The sequence below is a fragment of a genome, unplaced genomic scaffold, assembly GCF_019419815.1.
Source record: "Pyrus x bretschneideri cultivar Hongxiangsu unplaced genomic scaffold, Pyrus_bretschneideri_v1 Contig1, whole genome shotgun sequence".
NCBI classification, from domain to species: Eukaryota; Viridiplantae; Streptophyta; class Magnoliopsida; order Rosales; family Rosaceae; genus Pyrus; species Pyrus x bretschneideri.
This window is the reverse complement of record NW_025999390.1, coordinates 12,290,171-12,314,636: the sequence shown is the minus strand read 5'-3', so window position 1 is coordinate 12,314,636 and position 24,466 is coordinate 12,290,171. Positions and strand designations below refer to the sequence as shown.

The window sequence follows — 24,466 nt, the reverse complement described above, 5'->3', positions numbered from 1 at the left end:
GTGTGGTGACCATGTGCAGGAAAATCACAAAAATGAGAGAGACGATGAAATTCAAGAGATCAACAACAAGTCGAACTCCTAACCATGCAACTTGAGCGACAAAATGTTGATTTGAGAGTTAAGCTCAGGAAACTCAAGTGATGAGGCTGACTTTTGAGTTCAAGTTGTGGTGGTTATTTTGGTGTGTCATATTCTTTAATGTAATCTACCACCAATATTCAATTGTTCCCTTGAAGACAATTGCGAAATTTGTTCTAGTAAGCAAACTGAACAGTTTGGGATCGATGAATTTTGTGGAGTTGAAGAAAACAAATTGCCAGTTGTTTGTGAGGACGCAAAGAAAGAGATTTTGAATTCTTGATGAGGTCGATGAAGATTCTGTCAACTTTGTTTGTGTTATTGGTAAAGTTCTTCAAAGTGAAATTGAATATGAGAGAGCCATTGCATTAGTGAACAAGTTGATTATTGCAGTTTATGCCTTTAGTTTGAAGTTGCCCGAGAATCTAATTGATCTTGTTAATGAGATGAAATCTGGTGAGAAGAATTTTTGGGTGGCAAGACCAAATATGACAGAAGAATTTTGCAATCCAATAACAAGCAAATATTTCAAACATCTTTTTGTTTGTAGTGGACAATGCCAATTTCAAATGAAAAGGGTCATGAAACAAATTTTGCGTAACCTAAGATACCTGGGCTTCTCTTCGACCCACAACTTGAATTCGAGGACGAATTCTTTCCAAGCAAGGGAGTCTGATGCAGTGCATTAAGGAAGTTGATTAATTAGGGCTCTTGATATTCGGGGATGGTCCCTTAAGTTTTTAAATCTAGTTAATAGTTAATACTCCTAGTAATCAAATGTTTGGAATATTGTTTTTAATTAGTTATGTGGTTCGGTTGGGACTTGGTGATTATTATTTCCTATGTTGTTTTTAGCTACCGGAATTCTTATAGCATCAAAGTATCCGAACCTTTGGCCGGAGTTCGGATTCTTGCAGTATTTCCTGATTCGTGATTTCCTTATCCTTAGAGGATTTCTTTTACCGTAAACAACTTGTTTTATATTATAATAATTATAAAATAATTACTTAATGCAAATCCTGGTTTGTTTTGGGTAATATGATGACATGGCAAATCTATCTATCGGATTGTTAACAGGTACCCATTAAGCACCCCATCATCACCAATTAACAAATTACGGGGCTTCAAATTGTGAAATCACCTGACGTAGAGGAGAACTTCTAGAGTTCGGAGTCCGGACCACTAATTTCCTACATACCAAAACTACGAAAAAAACTCTCATGGCTCATCTCCGCTGATTTGAGACCCAAGCCTACCTCATTTTTGAACCCAGCGTTTCTCTTTTAGTCTTGTCCGGCGTCTGAACCGAAGTTCTTCGACATCAAGGGTCAAACCGACACTGTCTATTTAGCTTTACTTAAGAATTATATATTAAGTTTAAGATGTTATTTTTGTTTGTTTTTTCTTTTCTGAAAGTTTTAGATTTTGTTTATTTTTTTATTTTATTTTCTGGTTTCCAAGTGAAATTAGGTTTCCTATTTCTTAAACGATCCTGTTTTTGACTTGTACAAGGACACTGGACACACTTGTTTTCACACCACGCATCATTTACTCTCACACCCTGAAGATTAGCTACTTAATTATCAGATTGCGAAAAGTCCTATAAGGATTACGAACGGCTACGATTAGAAGATTAGTTACCAAGTAAGGATTGTAGACGGACAAGATTAAAAGTTTTATTCTGTACGCTCTTCAAATATTAGGTTTTCCAGTGAGATTACGGTTTCCTTATCCTTATAGGATTTGGTTTTGAATTGTGTATAAATACAATGGAGGCCGCTTTGGTTTCACACATTTCATCAATTAGTATCTGAGAAAGCAACATTCTTTGCACTCACTGTTTAGAGTCTCAGTTCCTTGGGTTGCAAGAAACTCGGAATTACCTCCGTCAATTCATCCATTACAAGCACAAGGAGACGATACATCAGTAACTTCTTGGACGCAGCAAATATGGTTTCCAAAGACTGCATCAGCGATTCATCCAATGAAGAGTATTATAGCAGTGATTCATCTGATGAAGACTATGTCAGTGAATCCTCTGCAGATGATAGCAGTTCTTCTGAAGACCATAGCAGCAATCTTTCTGAAGACCATGTCAGTGATTCCGAATTCTATGGCAGAATTTATGAAGAACCTGGCCGTAATTTTAACTCCTTTGAGCAGCTTTACCGTTGTTATCCTGTTTCCTTCATCAACAAGGAACATCTCGAAAATGGTGATAAAATCGTAATGCCGCCCTCAGCCCTCGACCGCCTAGTGTCAAATTTACAGGTCGATTACCCCATGTTGTTTGAACTCAGCAATCCTGGTGATTCTGGACGAATCGCTCACTGTGGGGTGTCGGAATTTATCGCTGATGAGGGCCAAATGTATTTACCATACTGGATGATGAAGAAGCTGCTTTTACAAGAAGGCGATATTGTTCGGGTGAAAAACAACAGCCTTGTGAAGGGAACATACATGAAGTTGCAGCCTCACACCATGAATTTTCTTGACATATCAGACCTGAAAGCTGTTTTGGAGACTGCTTTGAGGAGATACTCGTGTTTAGCCACTGGTGACATTATCATGGTTCCTTATAACAATAAGGAGTACTACATTGATGTAATCGAAACAAAGCCTTCCCCTGCAATCTGTATAATTGATACCAACTGCGAGGTTGATTTTGCCCCTCCCCTTGATTATGTGGAGCCTCAAAAGCCAGCAATGCCATCTACTCAGTCTAAGAAGAGACCAAGAGAAGCCGAAAAGGAAGAAGAACCACCTGAGAAGATTCCGAAATTCAGCCCCTTTACTGGTTCAGTAAGAAGATTGGATGGAAAACCGGCATTGGACCAACCAGTTGCACCGGTTTCCTCTCCCGGCATTCTCAAGCAGAGCCAACTGGAGAGTGAGACTGGAACCAAGGGCTCTATGTTATCAACTTCTGCATCAGCGCATCGACCTAATGGAAAGCTTGTGTTTGGTACAAATGGTTTAAGTGCCAACCATCCCACGAATGAAACCCCAAAATTTGTCCCACAGAAGAGCAGCCAAGAGCAGTCTCAGAAGGCCGAAAAGCCAAAGTTGCAAGCATTCACAGGAAAGAAGTATACACTGCAAGGATGAAGTTTAGGAAGATGGTCATGGCTGAAAGCTTATGTAACAAGTAACATCCAGATAAAATTTGTTTCCTTTATTATTTCTCTGTTTTATTTTTAATTTTTATTTTTGTGACTTTGATACGTAAATGTATAGTTTGGAAATTAATATAACTCAATCTACTTTACGAACATGTTTTATCGTATATACTTCGCTTTGGTGCAACACTGCAACTCATTGTCTAGTCTGAAATTCTATGCTTTGTAAACAAAAAGTTCTGCAAAAACGATAACGAAACAAACACAAACGCTTCAATTTTGAAGGCTAAGCCCTTGATTCCAATCCTTGAATTTTACCATTGATAGACAACTCTTTTCTGTTTAAATGTACTCAGTTTAGGGAAAAAACACATAACCACAATCCAAAACACAACGAGTATTGATAAGAAGAATGATGAATAACCCAAGGACGGAAAATCACTTCTTCTCAACAATATAAGAGACACCACCAGTACTATGGTCTTTTATTACTAGTGGCGTTTCTCTTTACAAGCGGTATTACTCTTTGCTTGCAAAGTGAAAATATCTCAGAGTCAACTACCTTGAAAGACGTGTTGAATACCAAATTATAGCCTGGACATTCTGTGGCTTATAGGGAAGACAAGGAGTGCATTAAGACACGAATCTCAAAATTTAAAATGACAATCAGTTGTTGGGGGGGGGGGGGGGTTTTGAGCATCAACCCCCACTGTAGAAATTATATATTCAGAGAAAGAACACGGTAAACACAAGCAAAAATATTGATGGAAGTCTCAAGCTTTTCATTGCTTATTATCAAGTATAAATATACAAGTGTACAGAGAATCCTCAAGGGATAGAATGACTCCCAATACAAATCCTAACGTAATTATAAATCTTCAAGATAAGGTAGCAATATACAGAGGATAATTATACAAATTATGATGAAGTTATGGACGTGGAGGACTCTGTGCTAACACCATAAGGGGTTTGAGCATCACCCCCACTTTAGGGGGTGAGCAAAAGTATTCCCTGAAGGGAATAGGGTTACGGGTCCCAGACTATACTAGGTTTTTAATCTTATTCCTTAAAACTCATTCAATGGTTCAGATTATGCCAACATGCATGTTTAGTAACTCAGATTGTGCTAACAAGTAACTTCTTTGTTTTAAACTATGCACGTCAAAATACACTAGTCGCAATCCTTACACGTTATAACCGATTAAAGCATTCTTCATCACCATATTAGAACGGAACTGTACAAATGTCAAGACAGAGGATCTAAAAAGGGAGTGCAAAATTTTTCTTTCCCGTAATAAATAGCTAATTGCCAACATTCCTTCAACAAACACTCAAATCCTTCACAAAGTGGTTCACGCATAGAACCCCATGAGATTAGAATTTCATGTGAGATATGATTGTGATCATATATATGTGAATAAAAGTTTAGGTAAAATGTAACACCTAGAGAGAATTTTTTGCTTTCTCATTCCCCTAAGGATTTGAGTTTCCTTGTTCCCCAAGAAACTCTTTGTTTAATTATGCCTCGCGACAGGAGTAAAACCCATTAAAGCACTCTTCTCTTGTTTTTCGGGTAGTCCTTGTTCTCTCTCGTTTTTTCTTTTCATAAATTGCCGTATCTTTTCTACTGTTTCATCAATATGGCCAGTACCATGACCTCGACCAGTACTAGTTGCCCATCTGATCATTTAAGATGGGCAAGCGTTCCTCTAGATGTTCTCTCTGTGATTCTGAATAAGCTGTCGGAATACGTGGATCATGTTCGTGTTGCCGGCGTTTGCAAGGGATGGCAGTCTATTGCTAAACTCTATAACAACTCAACGCAGCGTTGGCATAGGGTGCTTCCTCCCATGCTACTGTTCCCTGAAAACTCCAAAGGAAAGAGTCGTAACATTCATAGCCGAACAAAGATGAGAGGAGTATTGTATGGCGTTTCGGAAGGAAAAACCTACGAGAATGTTCAAATGTCGTTGCCTAGTCTTATTAGTAGGACGAAGACCAAGAGGTACTTTTTTGGCTGTGGTCATGGTTGGTTGGCCCAAGTAGAACATCGTCCTCAATGCCATATTACTCTCCTCAACCCTTTCAGAAAATTTGAGAGCGTTTCTCTCCCTCCCTTGAATGCTGGCGGTTTTGCGCCGCAAAAAGTCAAAAACATAAAGGTTATCTTGTCCGCAGTTCCCAACTTGAATCGAGACAATTACGTGGTTGTAGCATTCTCCATGTATGGGAAAAACAGGATTGCTTTCTTTAAAGGGGGACAAAAGGATTGGACTTACACGTTTGGGCCGTACAGGTTTATCGATGCTATCTTTTGCAAAGGTGATCTCTACGCAGTTGAATGTAGTGGAAGTACACTTCGTGTGTCAGTATTCAATGTCCAAAGCCTCTCTGCTAAAAAGGCCCATTCGTGGCAAAAACCAACGGCACGCCTTGTAATTGAAACGCCAAGATTTTCTCGTTTCGGATATCTTGTGGAATCAACCATAGGAAACCTGTTCTATATTCAGAAACGTTGGCGTCCAGAAAGTGGTAGGATTCCTGGCAATAACAAGCGGCCGCCGGCCGGAGTGATATTTAGGGTTTACGAGTTGGCTTTCAGTATTGATGGGGGACAATTGATGGCGGAGGCGGTTGAGGTAACGAGTATCGGTGACGAAGTTTTGTTCGTTGGTGACAACCAGACATCGGTATCTGTTTTAGCTTCAGATTTTCCTGGGTGTCAGCGCAACTCCATATACTATGCGGATGCTGTATTAAATTTTGCAGCAGGGCCCTTTCGTCGATATTCGGAAGTACCGTTTGATATGGGTATCTTCAACTTAGACGAGAAAGAGACCATTCTGGAATATAACTATAAAAAAAACCGTTGGAAGCCATACATACTTTGGTTAACCCCACCTGTTGAGGGACTCTGATATCTAATCAAGCTTCCAGTTTATCTTAATTGCAAGGATTAATTATAAATTTAGATTAAGGAGTGATTAAGTATTCTATTCTTTTTTATAGTTTATGTACTTTATGTTTCACCTGTTTCATGTCTCTCAATAATTTGTAGTATCAAATGCGTTACTTCTTTGTTTTCATGTTTATCTTATTTCAGTTTTTACACGTTTTCATTCATTATGTCAAAGGCTGTGTTGCCTAGAAGCATAAGGGGAAAGGGGATTAGGCTAAGCCACACAATGGGTTAGTCGGAACTAATATTGAACTCAACGTTAATATTATACATCCTTGTTTTCATGTAAGTCGAATTTGAGACGTCTTGCTTATCAATGAAAAGAAATATCACTAGACTGTGGTTTTGATGTTGTGTATGTAAAACGGGAAGTGACTACCTCAACAATATCTAGTTCTCCAAGGTTTTGATGTAAGTTGTGTATGTAAAAAGGTACTTCTTATGCAACCACCAATTACAGCATTCTCTGATTATAGAACGGGACTGTGTAGCAGTCAATATGGAAGATCAAATTGAAAAACAAAATTTTACGTTCAAATCATTCAGAAAGTGGTTCAAATAGAATCCCATGAGATTAGGATTTCGTGTGAGATACGACTGTGTGAACGCCTAGGATTAAATCTTAGGTTACAAGTAACAGTTATAGACCATCTTTTGCTTTCATATTCCCCTGGGATTTAACTTTCCTTGTTCCCCAAGAAACTCTTTCGTTAAACAATCTGCCTTGTGACTCGAGTACAATGCATTAAAGCATTATTCTCTTGTTTTTTGGTTTTCTCTGGTTTGTTTCTTTTCGTAAATTCATTTATATTTCATTCTGTTTTAATCCACATGGCTGGTACATTGACCTCGAGCAGACTAGTTACCTGTTTGATTATGCAGACTGGGCAAGCCTTCCTCAAGAGGTTGTCTTTTTTATTCTGAATAAGGTGTTGGAACCCCTCGACCAAGTTTATGTTGCTGCAGTTTGCAAGAAGTGGTGGTCTGTTGCAAAAGACCATAACAACTCAACGCAGCGTTGGCGGCCCAAGTTTGAAGTCGTTTCTCTCCCTCCCCTCCCTCGCTTGGGCAGCTTTCTGTCGAGAAAAAACGATAACACAAAGATAAAAGTTGTCTTGTCCGCTGTTCCCAATTTGGATCGAGACAATTTTGTGGTTGTAGCATTCTAAATAAACGAGAAATCAAAGATTGCTTTCTTGGGCAAAAACGTTGGAGTTGCAGCACTCTTAAGACCAGGTATATTGATGCTATATTTTACAAAGGTAAACTCTACACAGTTGAATGTATTGGAGAGAGACATGTGGAAATTTTGATGTCCAAAGTCATTATTTTGTAGGAGCAGATTCAATCTTAATAAGCAAGGAAATGAAAACCTAATTCTAAAGAACTGGGTCTAAAACCTAAACAACAAAAATAATTAACTATTTTCCCAACAGTCACCCACGTCTGCAGAATTACCAAGCATATATCTAAAGACACGCAATTGCTTAATTTGGTATGAGAGAACCATTTCATACTATAAGCATTAAAGCAACTGAGCAAGAAATAACCAAAATTTCTACACAAAATCGAAGAAACATTTCATACTGTATGCATTTGCAGAGTCATGACCTTGTCAACATTTTATATTAATTTTCTAGGAGCTCGAGGTCATGATTAAGCCACGTCAACATACTATATTAATTTTTTAATCCACGTCAACATTTCATACTACATGCATTTGCAGAGTCATTATTTTGCAGGAGCAGATTCAAGTGACACATTATTCAACCGCTCCACCGCCACAATAAGCGCCTGAAATCACAAATTGCCCTCGCCGTGAGCCTTCAGTACAGCTGCTGAGCCAGGGCTAATCCGGGCAGAGCAAGTCCCACCTTCTGGCACTCCTTTAAGCAAATGCCCAAATCCTTCACGAAGTGGCTCACATAGAATCCCGGCTCAAAATCCCTCTTCAGTATCTGGCTGCCGTACAAATCCATCGACCTCGACCCAGCAGCGCCAACCTTGATCGCGTCAAGGAAAAGACCCACGTCGAGGCTGGACTTGTGGGCGGATATAAAACAAAACGATTAATGTACCAAAATAAAAATTTGAGCAGAAGACAAAGATGAATGTACCACACCATACAACCTGTTCCGAAACCAAGTCATTCGCATTCGAGTTTGTATTAAGGATAAGTAATTTCACATTAATGGAAACATGAAATTAACATTCGTCTTAATTAAGGAACTAGTTTTCCAGCCAGAGTATAACGTACAATCCCTGAAACATATAGGCGAATAAATTATCGAAACTAGTACACCGGCCAGGGTATAACAATGATCCTTAATTCTAACACAGGAACACCTAACTGTTTGAGTTTTCCCAACTTCTTTCGACGTTATGGTTGTGGCGAGCTTCGTGTCTCTACTATGTACTGCTCCTCAAGCGCCTCAAAGCAAAAATGAAATATCCATAGCAGTCTTAGGCTGTTCATCCACTGAAAGAATGAAAAGACAGAACCACCAATTAATCAATGGCCAAAATTAAAGAATCATAGACCGCCCTAATCATAGCATTGTCCAATGAAACATGCATCGGCAACTGGCAATGCCATGGGGAAAAAATACAAGTTCGAGCAGAACTCCAAATATTTGCACAACCATAGACTACAACGCATTACCAATTCAGCGACATTCTATTCCAAATACAATCATGGACTACAATGCATACCAATTCAGCATTGTTCTATTCCAAATACAATCATGGAGTACAACGAATACATTCAGCAACTTTCTATTCGGGGCATAAAGGACAGGACTAACATGCCACACACAACATTCAAATATATCTGGCTTAGATTACAGAATAACACTAATGCTTGGAACAACGAAACATAAACTATCTGGCTTAGTTCTCAAAGGAAAGGGATTTTCTTCTCTGCATATGTGATCACTTCAATCTTTACAAGCATAAACAAGAACGTCATGCAGTTACAAATACCCTAAGTTAAATTTGAATGATGCTATTCACATCTACTCTTTGTGAACCTTACCAGCCTCAACGCAATAACTAGTTCCCAAAGCTTTCTATATCCATATAACCAGGACAAATTTGTGTAAAATAGTCCAGTCTCAATGCATGAACACGAGAAATACAGAAAAAGTAATGATCAAGCAGACAAGCACCAAGCCCAGCATGCAAATGCTAGACCAAGTCACAACAAAATTATCACATTGTCCTCGAAAATTAGGTGAAAACAATCCAAAGTACGCAAATTCTTACCGCTCCTAATCCACAAAATTATTACAAAACATTCTTTTGCAGATCAAAAGCATGGAACAACGATTCAAGCAAGACATCAAATTTGAATTGGAAAAGCATTATAATACAAGCTATAATTTCTTGGTTATTCCAAAAAACCTAGTAAAAGACAGAGCACAACATAAACATATCGTTTCTGCGAAAATTAGAAATAAAAACCTTAACTTTCTCAAATCGCGCAGTTCAATACCAAACCACCCCCCCCTCTCCCTAAATACAATCTAATCATCAGCCTTCCAAGCAAAACCCTCCTCCTTAATCCTTACCATAATCAATCACTTAAACTCGAAGGTCGGCACTGGCGGTGCATCGAAACTCTCCAAAATCTTCGTCGCGCTTCCGCTGCTCTTGGCCTCAGACTCCTTCCCCTTTTCGAACCACCCTCCAAACCACGATCCTGAGCTCGAATTCGCCTCAGACCCGCTGCTGACGGACGTTGCCATCTCCGGTGGGCCAGGCTGACCCGGAGCCCGGCCCATCGGAGGAAGCCCAGGCATACCGGCCATATTCGCCGGCTCTTCAATCACAACCGGCATCTGCTGCTGCTGGCTCATAAACTTATTAAGCATGATCCCAGCTCCTTCAATCAGCGCCAGAAGAACGCCACCGAAGGCGGCCGATCGGGCCGAGGCGCCAAGCCCCTGGCGCATCTGGAGGAAGCCACCGGTGGCGGCGCCGGCGATGATGGAGTTCCAGGGGTCCTCCTTCTGGCGGACGTAGACCATGGTGCAGTCGAAGGCGGAGAACAGGCCCCCCCAGACGGCGAAGCTTCCACCGACGCGCGGAGCGTTCATCCGGACGGCCTGGGAGCCGCCGATGAACCGGGCGCCGGCGGGGGAGTTGTAGACGCCCTTGATGAAGTGGAAGGCGGAACCGCCGACAGCGCCCATGCCGAAGGCGCCGCCTATGTCGTCGAGGATGCGGTCGGGGCACGGTTCCCGGGATGTTTCTGGAGTTCCCATGATTGTGTCTAAAGGCGGTGGTGGGAGGAGAGGGTTTTTCTCTGCTTCGAGCCTTCGAAGGTTTTTGTTTGGAGAACGGAGAAGTCGATAGAGATCGAATTAAGAGGGCCTGTTTTCCCTATAGTTCTAGGTTTTTGTTTGGCCGTTTTGACGGAAATATCCTTGTGAAATATCGCGGGTCGTTTGGCTCGGTCGGGTTTTGGTTACGGGTGCAAGAAAATGTCAACTCCTGCTACACAATGACTCATTTGGCCCTATGTTTCCATTTTTTTCATTTGCAAATTATTTTTTTTCTTTTTGCTTCATAAAAAAAAAAAAAAAAATATTACTCCCAACAAATTAAGAAAATTAAGTATTATTTGATTTATTTCTTTCCCAATAAATTAAGTAAACAAACATAACAAAACCAAGAGAAAAAAGATAAAAAATAACGGGTTAAGGGGCATTATAGTCCATCAAAATCCATGGGTCGGGTTCACTCGTAGGTTCTAGGGCTACGACGTCGTTTGACAGCTTAAAGTATCTTATCTTCCAAGGCTGCTGTTTAACCTCCCCGCCATCCTCACTCTTCAGCAAAGCTTCATGGTGGTGGCTGGAACCGTTCAGGGATACAAAGTCGTTTGAAGTGCGGAGAAGCTTCACAGTGAACCAAAAGCCTTCGACACTCTTCAGAAATCGTTTTTGAATCAGGTTTTTGCTCTTTCTCTGCATCCCCTTTTATGTTTTCGGATCGAGTTTTCTGAATTTTTGAAAATAGAGAATACAATGTATGCGAATTTAGCAAAAGGCCAAGCATTTCCCTTGGCAATTAGGGTTTGTTCGAGGCCCAAATCGTTTCACACCTCAAAGTTTCAATCTTTACAAATCGGGTCTCATCCAAAACCCCCAATAAACCTTAGGTCGATCAAACTCACAAAACCAACATGCGGGTTTGGTGAAAAAAATTGTGGGTTGTCACATTTGGTTCGTTTTTCAACCGGTTCGTATTGTGAGATTCTGGAAACTGGGGTTGTTGCAAAACCCAGAAGTGTTTCTGGTGGGTTTAGGATTACAAGTGGTGCACAGAGTTGGTGTTTTGTAAGAGGTAGAGGTTTTTCGAGTTGCTCGGGTCAGGGAGTTGATGGAGGGAGTGGTGTGGGTAGAGCTAGGAAAAGACTCCCGTGGTTGCCGGCAGCAAAAGCTAGGGGAGCAAAAGGGTTGGAGAAGGGAACTACGGCGAAGACATCTGTTTCGTCTTGGGAGCAATCTGCTAAGAGGTTAGAGGAAGTTAGTGATAATGGTTCTTGGGGAGAAGCGGAAAAGAGATTAGATGGAGATAGTAGTGAGTCGTCTTGGGGAAAATCGGGAAATAGGTTAGAGGAAGAAACAAATTCGAAAACTGGCCGTGCTCCTTGGGACGTGTCAAGAAAAAATTACGTTAGGAAAAGTGGTCCATTGCAGTATGGGGGTAGAGAAGGTAGAACTGAAAGGGGAACTTCGGTAAAGGATCGTCAGAGTGATCACCGTGGGAGGGACAAAAGATTGGACGAAGCCGATACAGCAAAAAGTTATGTTAGGAAAAGTGGTACATCGGAGCAATGGGGTAGAGAAAGTAGAACTGGAAGGGGAAGTGTGGTAAAGGATCGTCAGAGTGATTACCGAGGGAGGGACAGAAGATTTGAGAAAGCTGATACAGAAGGAGATGTAGAAGAAGGAGATGAACAAGAAGAAGAAATGGAGGCTGTTGATGATCCAAGGTGGGATCGTATTCAAAACAAGTTCAGTGGAATGGAAGATGTAAAACCTGGACGTGAGAGACCTGAGTTTCGAAGGTGGAATAGGCAGGAAGATTGGGGTAAGAAGACATGGAAAGAGGCTACTGAATCGTCCGTGCCTAGGATGATTGGCCAAAGTGTTTATGGCGTTGGTCCAGTTTTGGCTGCTTTGTCAGCTGGAAGAAGAGAATTTTATGCATTGTATGTTCAAGAAGGGATGGATTTGAGCAAAAATAATAGGAAGAAGAAGGACAAGAAGGGCTTTGAGAGAATTTTAATGATGGCTGACAAGATTGGGTTAAACGTAAAGGATGTGTCCAAGCATGATCTTAATATGGCTACTGATAATCGACCACATCAGGGTCTGGTTCTAGATGCTTCTCCGTTGGAGATGGTGAAAATTAACGAATTGGACCCCGTTTCGGTTGAGGAAGATAAGGGCTCTCTTTGGGTTGCTTTGGATGAGGTTACGGATCCTCAGAATGTGGGAGCAATCATCAGGTCTGCTTACTTCTTTGGAGCTTCTGGGGTGGTGTTATGTGCCAAGAATTCAGCTCCACTGAGTGGCGTTGTGAGCAAAGCAAGTGCAGGCTCACTTGAGTTGATGGAGTTGAGATACTGCAAGAATATGATGCAGTTCCTAACATCCTCAGCCGAAAATGGTTGGCGAGTTCTTGGAGGTTCTGTTTCTGCCAAAGCTATACCTTTGAACAAGGTTTCACCTAGTGTACCAACAATTCTTGTTCTGGGAAGTGAGGGCACTGGGTTGAGACCTTTGGTGGAAAGATCTTGCACTGATTTGATTAGAATCCCGGGGAATATTCCCATGGAAATTACTGCTGGTGGAGTTGATGATACTGAAACCGTGGAAGGGAATCATGCGTGCTCAGCTGAAGAGTTCCAATCATTTTTGGCTGTGGAGAGCTTAAATGTCAGCGTTGCAGCTGGTGTGTTGCTTCATCACTTAACAGGAAACAATAACGATGAGGATGTCGATGCAGTTAATCAGCAGACTGACGAACTTGACTGAGGTTCGTCATACACGTTGTAATTCATATTGGCACTTTTTAAAGCTTTATCTAAAGTTGGGAGTAGGTTTACAGTTTTTATTTCCTTATCGCCTCTTAATCAGAAATGTGTGCCATAACAACTCTATTTTTTGGTGTTAAATTGAGTATCTTAAACGATTTGAGATCATTAAATTGTGCATCACAGTTCATACTAGTGATATATGTGAAGTTTGGACGCTATTATTCACATTCATTCATAGAAACTAGATACAGCAACCAATTGTCTTCAAAGACTGCCGTCATTCTGCAACTTACCCTTATTCCCTTATCACAAACACATTCATTTCGCTCTAATCTGTGAGCGTGGTGTTCCAATGTTAATGAATGATTACCACAAATCTCACGATGATATGAAGTATGGCTAGCTTTCAATTGTTACTCACTGCACTGCAGAATTATTTGCATTTATGGCTAAAAGTTACGTTTTTTCTGCAACTACACGTGCGGTTCCAGATGCCTGATCTGTAGGCTCTACATATGATATAGCGATGATGCCTAATGCTGATGAGTTGTTTATTTCTTGATCGTCTATGCATTACCTGTTTTCGAGCATGTGGTTTAAAAATGGCATCCATCTTTTATGCTTTCCAGTTGCTGAATCTGTCTGACTTGACTCTTATACGACTCGTGTGATCAAAAGTACTTTTGCAAACTAATTAGTCAGCCTGAATCTCCATTGCAATTGTGTTACTTTCCGTCCATTATTTTCAATCCCAAAGCTCATCCAATCCAGATTCCCAGTGCTCCTTGAAGCGTGAATCGGAGAAGTCATAAATGAGAATGATACTCGTTGTTCAAGTCATAAACAACTCCCTTGGTGATCTCATCTCGTACCTAGTTGTTCAAGTACGAGTCATGACATACTGAATTTCAATGTGAGACCTACTTTTACATTCTGTGTTTGTTCAGGTTTAAGAATGAGAATGATACACATACCTTGCGTGCGGATTCTTAATAAGAAAACATGCCTTGAAAGTCTGGAGGCGAACCCATGGTGAAAATCTCAGAAGGCTAACAGTCCCTTTTCCACTAAGAATTGTAGGTACAACTTACAAGTCAGTTAGAAGGATTTGTTTGTAGGACCCCATATCATATCACAATTCTACCTATTCCAACTATCCCGTACATAAAAATAAGAAGGCAGGTGGTCCTCTACCATAGTGGTGGGGAGGACTGATACCCTTGCATAACCGCAGAGGTTCGAACTTTGTCAATAGCAAACTAATTTCTATCTTAACGACAATATCGCTCAACTTAAAAAAAACAAAAAAAAAAAAAAAGAAGAAGAAGAAGAAAAATTAAAATATAAAAAGTTGCCATGTTATTGTATAATCCATCAACATGTTCTGCAAAACTGGCAAGATCATGTGATTCATGATGAGGATGCCAAATGTATAATTGAAGATGGCTCCTCCTCCTCCTCATGCCTTTCCCATTGACAGCCCACTTTAGTCAAAAGCACTTTCCGCGCGATAACTTACATGGAAATTGAATATGACTTCCGTCACGCAATATTACAGATTCAATAATGCTATATAGAGTGAAACTTAATCACGATAGTATATTATTTAATTGAGATATTATGATGTTTTAGTTGTTAAAAAACACTTTTAACCTTTCAATAAGCACTTTCAAACATACACTTAATTCAATTTGGAAAAATACTTGGCTCCTTGTTATGCTCCCTATAGACAAATTGTGGTTTTACATGTTTGCGTATATTTTTTTGGATAAATCTTAGTTTACTACTCTCATGTTTCGTGGTTTTTAACATTTAGTACATCGGGTTTTTTTTGTTCCACAGTAAATTTTGGACAGTCTCATACATCCGTTAGTCAAACTATTAAGTCTTCCATTAACTGACGTTTGTGTGGACAATGACTGAGCGCCACATGTCAATAGGGGCCCACTTGAAAATTAAAAAATTAAAAAAAATCCCCCTCCCCCGGGGGCGGTCTCCTACCTCCCCAGGTGGGATTCAGGGAAGGCTGGTTTTTTTTTTTTTTTTTTTTTTTGAATAATTTATTTTTGAATTTTTAATTTCCACGTGAACTCTTTAATGACACGTGACGTTCAGTCATTGTCCACATAGGCGTCACATCATCAATTAACGGAAGACTTAACAGTTTAACTAACGGATGTATGAGACTGTCTACACTTTAGGTATGATTCTGGGACGAAAAAAATTTGATGTACTAAAAATTGAAAACCACGAAACATGAAGTTGTAAACTGAGATTTACTCTATTTTTTTTATCTTTTATTAGTCGCAATTATGTATGTGTCAGCTTATGATGTGCATTAACGAGCTATACTACTATCCTTGTCCTGACGTAGAAGGTTGAGACAATTTATTCTGGAACTGGATCCCCTCCGAATCCAAAGAAATTGAGCCTAAGGATCAAATGGTTTGGGTCATTGAAATTTGATTCAATAGCTATAAACAGAGGGCCTTTTAAAAGTTATAATAATTATAACCATTAGATCAAATTTTAATAATCCAAATTATTTGATTTTTAAGCTCAGTTCCTTTAGGCTCGGTGGAGAATCCGATTCCATTTATTCTCCTCCAGTTACAAATGCTGTCAGTCCCCCATATAGCCGGACCCAAAGTTGTCTCTGCACGTAGCTCAAGATGTTGCATGAAACGTTGAAACATAAAGTTTCTATGAATGCTACTTGTACCTGCTATGCATATGACCACAAGACGATGTGTTTGTATGGGTCTCTGTGCTTATCCAATCGATCAAATCTCAACTCAATTGTGTGAGCTTATGAAATAGACGTATATTTCGAACATAGAATATACTTTTAGCATCCTAGACATGCTTTTGTCATGCCCAATTGGCCACGTATCGTTTAGGTCACGACAAATTCGGAAAATTCCTTCGTATTCATGAACACATGCGAATAATTAATTGTTATTAAATAACATAAAAAAATATACATGAACGATTATTAATTGTTGATAGACAAAATATTGGATTTTAATTTTTAATACGAAACCGAACTACGCTCGTAAACGAAGAAATATGAAATTAAGTATTTCTTCGTTCTACTGAATTCCAAAGTTGTGGTTTTGGTATTTTTTGTTTGTTTGTTGGTGTGGGAGTGTTGCTATCAATATCGACAATCCTACCATTGTTATTTTAGTTTTGATACAACTGAATCACAATGGTCTACACTATGGGGATGAGAAATCACTTTATAGCCAATTGATTAAGGACTCATTGGGAGTACTTTTAAAATGATCGCAAGCGTTTCTGATGATAATGTTTTTTAAACTAATTCTTAGTAAAAATCCAAGTGGATCTTGAAAAAACATTTTTAAATGTTTCATGCAAGAAACATATATCTAATATTTTTTTTTCAATCATTTAAAAAAATATTTTCAAACAAGCTTAGTCCAGATTTGGAGCCTACCATTGTTATTTGATCAAATAAATCAAAACAAGTATTTTAATAAAACTCAATTAGCGTATACGAATCGTCTTGATTCATGGTCAATAATTGCTTAGCACAATACTAATATTTATGCACATAAATAATTAAATATACTATAAAATTATAAACTGCCGCATCTCTAGAGTCTATACTATACAAAAAATGCTTAGCTTCATACATGTAGGAAGTCATTCTTTCCTTAAAACAAAACTAAATTTTGACGTTGATGTGTGCGCAAAAACTTTTTAATATAGAAAAGTTTATTTTTTAACGCCCAAAAATGTTTGTACAACATAAAAATTGATAACATCATGCTACTTAATACTTCTATTTAGTTCTAAAATATTCTTCATCGTCTATAGGTAAGAAATTTTAAATTTGAATCTACAAATAGTTCGATACGACGATACTAATTTATCCTTCCCATTGCTTAACATAAATAATATTGTTGACATGAGGCGGTGTCGGACCAAGCAACCAATGAAAAACCAGGAATTATTGTTACGGGGATCGCGCTCCGACCTTTTTTCAACCCTTTCTCTTCCTTAAAAAAGGAAAGCCAGCAAAAGTGCACACACGACAGGGTTGCTCTCTTCTGTTTATATTATTCTTGTTGCTGCTGTTGTGTTGTATGGCCAGCGAGCCAATTAGTAATTTCCCCTTCTCCTGCGAATTATAAATTACGCGCTCTCTCACTCTAACCCCTTTTTTCCCTCTCTCTCTCTCTCTCTCTCTCTCCTCCCTATCTCCGTCGCGATTATCGACGCTGTTCATCGGCCATGGCGATCTGAGAGAATGTCTGCGGCTTCTCTCCTCGCCATAATCTTTGTCTCCTCCTCCCTCTAACAAGCAACACGAGCGTAATAATAAGAATGTCTGCATTGGATCCTCTCGATTCGCTCCTCTTTTCTCTCGGCAGAGCGTTCTGCAGCCCGCTAGCAGTTTTCGTTCAGATCCAGGTTTGTTTTTTTCCTTAAAATTTAGATTTTTTCGCCATTTTATGTTTCGTTCAGATCCGGGTCCGTTTGGTTGCCGAGAAATTCACTTGAAAATTTTCTTTTCGTTGGGTTTTAATTTGTTATTTGGGGTCGGTTGTGGGATGAATTGCTCGCCGGCATTTGAATTCGGCTTCTGGGATTGCGAAATTCTTCGATTCGAAGTTTGAATTCTTCAATTTTGATTTATGGCGGCAGTTTTTATTTTCGATTATTAAAAAAATTAAAATTAAAGGTTCATGCTTTCTGGCTTAAAAGTAATTTTCGTTATACTTGTACAATGGAGGTCAAATATATGATTTCTGGGTGAGAGAAGTCAAAATTCCAGAAAATGAGGTTTGAACTGAAAAAATTAGACTGCTTTGGGATTGGGAGCTGTTATTGGCACTTCAAAAATCGGCTTACATTTCTCCTCGAGTTCCCATTTTCTTAGGCGATTCTTTGTGTTATTTTCGAGTTGAAAGATTAGGTTTTTCTTCATAAGAAGTTCAAATTACGCCTCTGTTGGGTCTGAGATTCGGAAGCTCAGTATCTTTGTGATATTAGATTAACATAGTTAAACTATATTTTCTTTTGGTGGGCATGTCTAAATTTCTGTATTTGCGCTGTAGGGCTGTCTAATATGTTTGATTCTTGCCTTCGGATGGGCTTGTGCGGCTTATGTCAGGTACTTGAGCTTATATTCCGACTTCAACGTAATATCAACTACTAGCATGGCCTCCGTGCTTGTTCGATGTTAAATTTCCTTTCTTTGCTTGATATTCAATGTTTTTTTCCTGTTCTGTTTCCCCCCTCAGGAATAGAGAGATTAATCGGATGAAGGATAGTATGCAACGAGGCAATAGCTTTGCTTTCCTTTGCCATGATATCACTGAACTTGAGCACTCAAATCAGCTCAAACTGCCAAGAGTAACAGTTGTTATGCCTTTGAAGGGATTTGGAGAACACAACTTACACAACTGGAGAACCCAGGTTAGAGGGACACTTTGCTTTCGACGGGGATGCTAAGAGTCTTCTTTGGTTTAGAGGGTCCGCTCTTGTGTGTTTATATTTTCTTGTTTGGGGAAAAAAGGAGTTGTTGAAACCATCAACACCTTTTAAATGATTAGATTATCTGGTGAAGTGTTCAAAATCCATGTGATAACTGATTTAATAGGTTGAATCTGTATCCAAGGTTTTTTTCCAATATGGTCTGAGCTGTTTTGTTTTATTAACGAACACAGGTCACTTCTCTCTATGGTGGTCACTTAGAATTTATGTTTATTGTGGAAAGCACAGAAGACCCTGCTTATTGTGCTGTATCTATGCTACTATCAGAGCTTAAGGTATATGCAACAATAATCATGGTTTCTTTAATATAAGAACATCCAGGACAAGTTATATAATATATGCTTGGAAGCATAAGTTTAATGGTAACATTTTTATGGTTGCATGTGTGCCCAGAATGTTCTGTTTTAAGTTTAACTTCATTTTCTTGCAGGATGAGGTTGATGCTAAGATTGTTGTGGCTGGTATTTCAACAACCTGTAGTCAGAAAATTCACAACCAATTGGTATGTACCTGATTAAAATTATTTACGGTTTGCTACTGTGCTGGTGCAATAGCAAGGTCTTGCACAGTTTATGTGTTATCTTATCAAATCATTATGTACCTATAATTATTCTTTGTGACGAGGTTCTTTTCTTTATGGAATACAGGAATATAAACTTGTTACTAAGTCTTAGTAGTGTAGGGTATATGTCTACACTATATAAGGCATCAGACTCGTTGTGTAAGGTTTCTTTTGAGGATTCATGTAGAATAAAAGGCAAAGGAAAGCTGCACTTAGAATTATATATGGAAATATGAGCTTTAGCCTTGTGGCCTACTCTGTTTAAATCTTTTTGCATACATGGTTTGAACTTTAAAGCATGACATTCTGTAGTGACTAATTATATCCATTACTAGATCGAAATGTCTTTTTGCAGATTGGAGTGGAGAAAATGCACAAAGACAGCAAGTATGTATTGTTTTTGGATGACGATGTTAGGCTTCACCCTGGATCGATTGGAGCCCTAACCGCGGAGATGGAGAAAAATCCTGATGTAAGATTTTTGTACGTTGATCCTATCTTATATGTGGTATGTTAGCTGTGGGTTCTGTTGTGGTGTTAATCCTGTTTTAAATAATGTGCAGATATTTATCCAAACCGGATACCCCCTTGATTTGCCTTCGGGAAGCTTAGGGAGTTACTGCATTTATGAATACCATATGGTACCCACTTGTTCTTCAAAAAATACATATACATGTATCTGTATTTTAACATCTAAATGGACGTGTATATAATTTTTACTGGTTATTTCTTGTATTTTATCTTAAGCTTCCTCCTATATGTTACTTGAAGTCTGTATCCTAGTCATATGCAATTTGTTTTGTACAGCCTTGCTCAATGGGCTTTGCTACTGGTGGAAGGACATTCTTTCTGTGGGGAGGATGCATGATGGTAAGTAGCAGTAGCCTTCTATAAGTCCTGCGTGCACTAAATCGTCATGCTGCTTTAGTTGTTGTAAATTTCTTGCTGTTTTAACTGTTTTAAATTCTATGCAGATGCATGCAGATGATTTTAGACTCGACCGCTATGGAGTGGTCACAGGACTTAAAAATGGTGGTTACTCTGATGATATGACTCTTGCAGCTATAGCCGGTAATATACCCATTGAAGTTTTGTCTGCTACCTGAAGGCTTAGATGCATTCATCTTGTCAATCTGATATAACTATCCTGCCAACTTATACCATGTCTTGTGCATACTGTTTCTTTTGGCTGTTCGAGCGTTAAATTAGTGCTCTCCCTATGTTTTTTTTTTTTCGTGTTTTTTAATCGTCTTTGGGGGGATACGTTTACAAGGGAAGGGAGACATTACATCAAGGATTTTTGCATGATTTGGTTCATTGTGGTTTAACATGGCTATGCGTTGTTGCTGATGTTATTGACCTTTTCCAGGTGCTCATAAAAGGCTCATCACATCACCTCCAGTTGCCGTTTTCCCCCATCCGCTTGCAAGTGATCTTACTTTTCCAAGGTTTGTAATGTACACTTGTTTTCTCAAAAAAACAGAAAAAAAATGCAGTCATACTTCATGCTTACATCTTTTGACTTGTCCTGTAGGTATTGGAATTACTTGAGGAAGCAGACATTTGTGTTGGAATCATATACCACAAAAGTTAACTGGATTATGAACCGTGCATTGTTTACCGTCCACTGCTATCTCTCATGGGGATTTGTAGCACCATTCTTAATGGCCATTATTCATATCACTGCAGCCCTACGAATGTATATTAAGGGGTATTCAATTGAGGAAACAACCTTCACTTTTGGTGGTGAGCACTCTAGTTTCTCTTTTAGGTAATTTAGTAGCGTTGACTCAAATACTAATGTAGAAAACCAGTGTGCAAGATAAAATTTGATTCTCTCTCCCGTTTGGATTATGATTTCTTGCCTAAAGTAAATCAAACGTTTCTCCAAATCAGTCATTTTAATAAAGATCCTCACGTTCACCATTAATTTGACGCTTATTTTTATGCTCTTAAACGTTCATCCACCCTTTCTCAGGATTGAAACTGGTAGGCTGCCTAGCGACATGCACAATTATCGAACTTCTTTCGATGTGGAACTTGACCAGGATAGAAGTTCATCTATGCAACATGTTATCACCGGAGGCGCCTGAACTCTCACTTGCTACTTACAACTGGAGCCTTGTAAGTGTCCATCTCTATACCCTCAGAAGAATTTTGAAATTCATTGCCTGTATCTTGAATGCTGTATATTATACGTACCAAAATATCCTGATCGAAGGTTTATATCAAAGTACCATAGAAAAATCAGAGTTTCGTGAGCTCTATCTTTTTATATATGAAAGTCCAAACTCCATATCTAGTTGGAGCTCTGGGGCGCCTTGATGATGGCTACTGAGTATTCTCTAATGTTCATGTACCGTTTTTTTATTTGGCAGGTATTTATTGCACTCATTGTAGATAATTTTTTGTACCCCGTCTCTGCCTTCCGTTCTCATTTCTCTCAGTCGATAAATTGGTCTGGTATTCGATATCACTTAAAGGATGGGAAGATATTCAAGGTATGCTGTCTAAGGCCTTTCTGCTTATAGCTTTAAGAACATTACAACTTCTGAGCTATATTTTCTGAAATATTTTGTATAATTTCACTGAAGATTGAACGAAGCAAGGATATGGGTCCAGTATATACGGATTTGGGAGGAAAGCATTTAGGGAAGAAAGAAGCTCCTCCGAAATTGTCATTCCTGAGCTCTTTGGCCAGAAGTTTGGCACAATGGCGCCAGCCGAAGAAATATGATATCTAGTGAATGTGATTGGAGAAAACACCTTTCGATCGATTTTCCCAGAGTTTCAAGATCGGATGGGTGACGAGATTGTTAGAAGAAAAAATCTGTTGGGGTTAGATTGGTTGGCCATTCAATTATTGATTTATTGAAGTGTTTTTAGAAATTTTAGTCTCATTTTTTCGATACCCCTTCAATCCATTTGATTCTTCAGCCTCAAACCCGACCTGCCTCGGTTGATTTGTAATCTGCACCTTTTTGTTTTTAGTTATGTAATTTAAATTCTTATACAGTTGAGATTTAAAGGATAGTAAGTAGAGATTTGATTCCATTTCCAGTGTTACACTGTTGGCTCCTCCCCTTCATTTGCATCTTTAGTGAAAAACTTCGTGAGTTTGAATCGGAGTGCAAAATATAAGTGTTTATTTACTATGAAATACGAGTTTTGACGGGCTTTCTTACAGATACAATGTTGTAAGAAAAGAAAATGCAAAGAGAAGAATGGAATCTCAAAGTAATGACTCCAAGTTGGTCACAGCACCAGATCCCCGATATAGAAGTCGTCGATCATGTCAAAGACTCCGGCAGCCTGCTGCGGCCTGGAACACGAAAAGTAAAGATAACAAGCAAATGTCAGGAGCATCATTGCTATAACCTTGCAAATGCAAAGAATGTGCCAATTTTAATAACCAGGAAAGATACAAAGAAGAAGAAGCGAGTTTCGGTTTTCAGCTTAGTTCACGAGATCAAAACCTCCACCTCTCCTGTTTCGGAACTATTTCTTTCTCAGTTATAGATCAAGTAATTGTGTGACACTGATGTCATAAACATAACTAATTAATCCCAAGTAGACGAGACAAGCCGTTTTCTGAATATTATCAAGTCATAAACATTAACACACAGCCACTGAAAAAACTGGTCATGAAATGATCAGTTGGTGAGTGAGACTTTGTCATGAGTGGAGAAAACATGGTTGTATCTAGTGACAACAAAAACAAGCGACCCTCACCCGAAAAACCCTTGAGTCGAATCATCCCCAGCATGCTCTAAGATGGCATCGCCACCCGGGTGCTCCTCTACATACGAGGTAATATCATATACCTACAAGGATTATTCAAGTGTGATTACAATGGAAAACAAGAGAGCCCTAACTACTAATCAAATGAGAAATCAAAACGTTACCTTGTCTTTAATAATTATCCAACAATCCGTTCGCTTATTATGCAACGAGACTTGAGCTTTCGTGTACATTCTGGCTGGCTGAAGAAAAACAGGTCATTTGAAGGCAATCAGTAACACAAAAACTCTCTTAAAAAGTATTTTCTTTGGGTGGTGTTAAACGGTTGCGGTTGATTTTTAAACTAGTACAACTTTAAATTCTCTTTCAAGATTAACCAACAAGAAAGTACCATATTTTGGGCCTCGTGGGATCACAAAGAAAGCTACCAGAAGGATAACCGCCACCAGCACCGCTGCGGCAATCATCATATCTCAAAAGTTGAGCTCTTTAGTCTTTACACCGCCGAGTCGAAATTCTTAAACCAAGCAATGAAAACAGATCAGAAAATGTGGTAAATGCCACATAATCTCGAGCTTTTTGTTCAATTAAGTTAGATAAACACAGACGGTCGGATAAGACAGGCATTTTCTGATTTGACATTTTTTGCAATCAAGCAGTTTGCTAGGATTCTAAGTGAGTTCAAGTGACTCGAAAGACAGACTGGTTAAGTACGAGTTAACACAATGTATTTGGAGTTTCCCAGGCTTTTAGAGATTCTAGATTTTGATGCAGAGAGCAATTAGGAGAGAGAGAGAGAGAGACCTGCAGATTGGAGTGCATTTTCCGGCGATGGCGACAGAGACATGGATGGCGGATTTCGGCTTTGGAGAACTTAGAGGGAGAACTGTCTATGACTCAGACTCTCTATGCAGTCTCTGTTGCGAGATGGTGTGGGCCGTAAAGATTTTGTTGATGAACATGAGAAGTACATATCTGATGATAGTTTAATATTGGGCCTAATGGGCCTAATGGGTCCAGGCAAGAGAGAAGTTATTTGTACATGAGATGGAAGTTTTACATGTAAGTTATGTTATGTTGTCATATTATGAATTTCGATCATTGATATCTCACAACATAAGTCTGATAAATGAAAATTTAATCATGTTAAACACATCAACTAAGATATAGCCTATTATACGCACCAATTACGATCCATAAGAAAGAATTTTAGTGTCAACTGAACTGAATCGTGGAAGAGTCGGTTGGCCAGTCACTCACATCCGCACCTACACTTATTACGCACTATTACACTATGTTTGGGTGAAGAAATTTAAGATTACTACGGAATTTAAAAATGACGGAAATTGAAATGACGAGATTTTATTTTTTAGAATTTGTAAATTTTCTTGTTTGGTTAACCTAAAAGAACAACGGAATTGAATACGGAA

General features: G+C 39.0%; 5 protein-coding genes across 8 annotated transcripts; 3 read left to right on the top strand and 2 right to left on the bottom strand.

Annotated features, from left to right (window-relative positions):
• The first annotated feature begins 2,292 nt into the window (after window positions 1-2,292).
• Window positions 2,293-3,186, top strand: LOC103943908 (ubiquitin fusion degradation protein 1 homolog). The gene has a single exon (XM_009354279.2). It carries the CDS (start codon window positions 2,308-2,310, stop codon window positions 3,184-3,186), a length of 879 nt encoding a protein of 292 aa, XP_009352554.2. The 5' UTR covers window positions 2,293-2,307.
• A 5,101-nt stretch (window positions 3,187-8,287) lies between these two features.
• LOC103943906 (mitochondrial import inner membrane translocase subunit TIM17-2) lies at window positions 8,288-10,537 on the bottom strand. Its single transcript, XM_048586618.1, has 2 exons — window positions 9,726-10,537; window positions 8,288-8,635 (listed from the first exon to the last, which is right to left on the bottom strand). Exon 1 carries the CDS (start codon window positions 10,419-10,421, stop codon window positions 9,735-9,737), a length of 687 nt encoding a protein of 228 aa, XP_048442575.1. The 5' UTR covers window positions 10,422-10,537; the 3' UTR covers window positions 8,288-8,635; window positions 9,726-9,734.
• Window positions 10,538-10,962: 425 nt separating this feature from the next.
• LOC103943905 lies at window positions 10,963-13,430 on the top strand. The gene has a single exon (XM_009354277.3). It carries the CDS (start codon window positions 11,187-11,189, stop codon window positions 13,203-13,205), a length of 2,019 nt encoding a protein of 672 aa, XP_009352552.2. The 5' UTR covers window positions 10,963-11,186; the 3' UTR covers window positions 13,206-13,430.
• Window positions 13,431-17,225: 3,795 nt separating this feature from the next.
• LOC103943904 lies at window positions 17,226-22,349 on the top strand. Of its 2 annotated transcripts, XM_009354276.3 has the most exons (14): window positions 17,227-17,647; window positions 18,295-18,350; window positions 18,481-18,655; window positions 18,907-19,008; window positions 19,164-19,235; window positions 19,651-19,767; window positions 19,859-19,936; window positions 20,103-20,165; window positions 20,270-20,366; window positions 20,665-20,743; window positions 20,830-21,041; window positions 21,274-21,419; window positions 21,674-21,796; window positions 21,890-22,349. In XM_009354276.3, exons 1-14 carry the CDS (start codon window positions 17,561-17,563, stop codon window positions 22,037-22,039), a joined length of 1,557 nt encoding a protein of 518 aa, XP_009352551.1. In that variant the 5' UTR covers window positions 17,227-17,560; the 3' UTR covers window positions 22,040-22,349. The 2 variants fall into 2 exon arrangements, with proteins under 2 accessions (XP_048442554.1, XP_009352551.1); XM_048586597.1 differs by lacking the exon at window positions 18,907-19,008 and having other exon boundaries at window positions 17,226-17,647.
• Window positions 22,325-23,977, bottom strand: LOC103944031 (cytochrome B5-like protein). Of its 3 annotated transcripts, none has more exons than XM_048586606.1 (5): window positions 23,841-23,977; window positions 23,465-23,553; window positions 23,201-23,278; window positions 23,028-23,119; window positions 22,325-22,617 (listed from the first exon to the last, which is right to left on the bottom strand). In XM_048586606.1, the coding sequence occupies exons 2-5, from the start codon at window positions 23,504-23,506 to the stop codon at window positions 22,551-22,553; spliced, it is 279 nt and encodes a 92-aa protein (XP_048442563.1). In that variant the 5' UTR covers window positions 23,507-23,553; window positions 23,841-23,977; the 3' UTR covers window positions 22,325-22,550. The 3 variants fall into 3 exon arrangements, with proteins under 3 accessions (XP_048442563.1, XP_048442568.1, XP_048442566.1); XM_048586611.1 differs by having other exon boundaries at window positions 23,428-23,553; window positions 23,841-23,900; XM_048586609.1 differs by lacking the exon at window positions 23,465-23,553 and having other exon boundaries at window positions 23,841-23,963.
• Window positions 23,978-24,466: the final 489 nt, after the last annotated feature.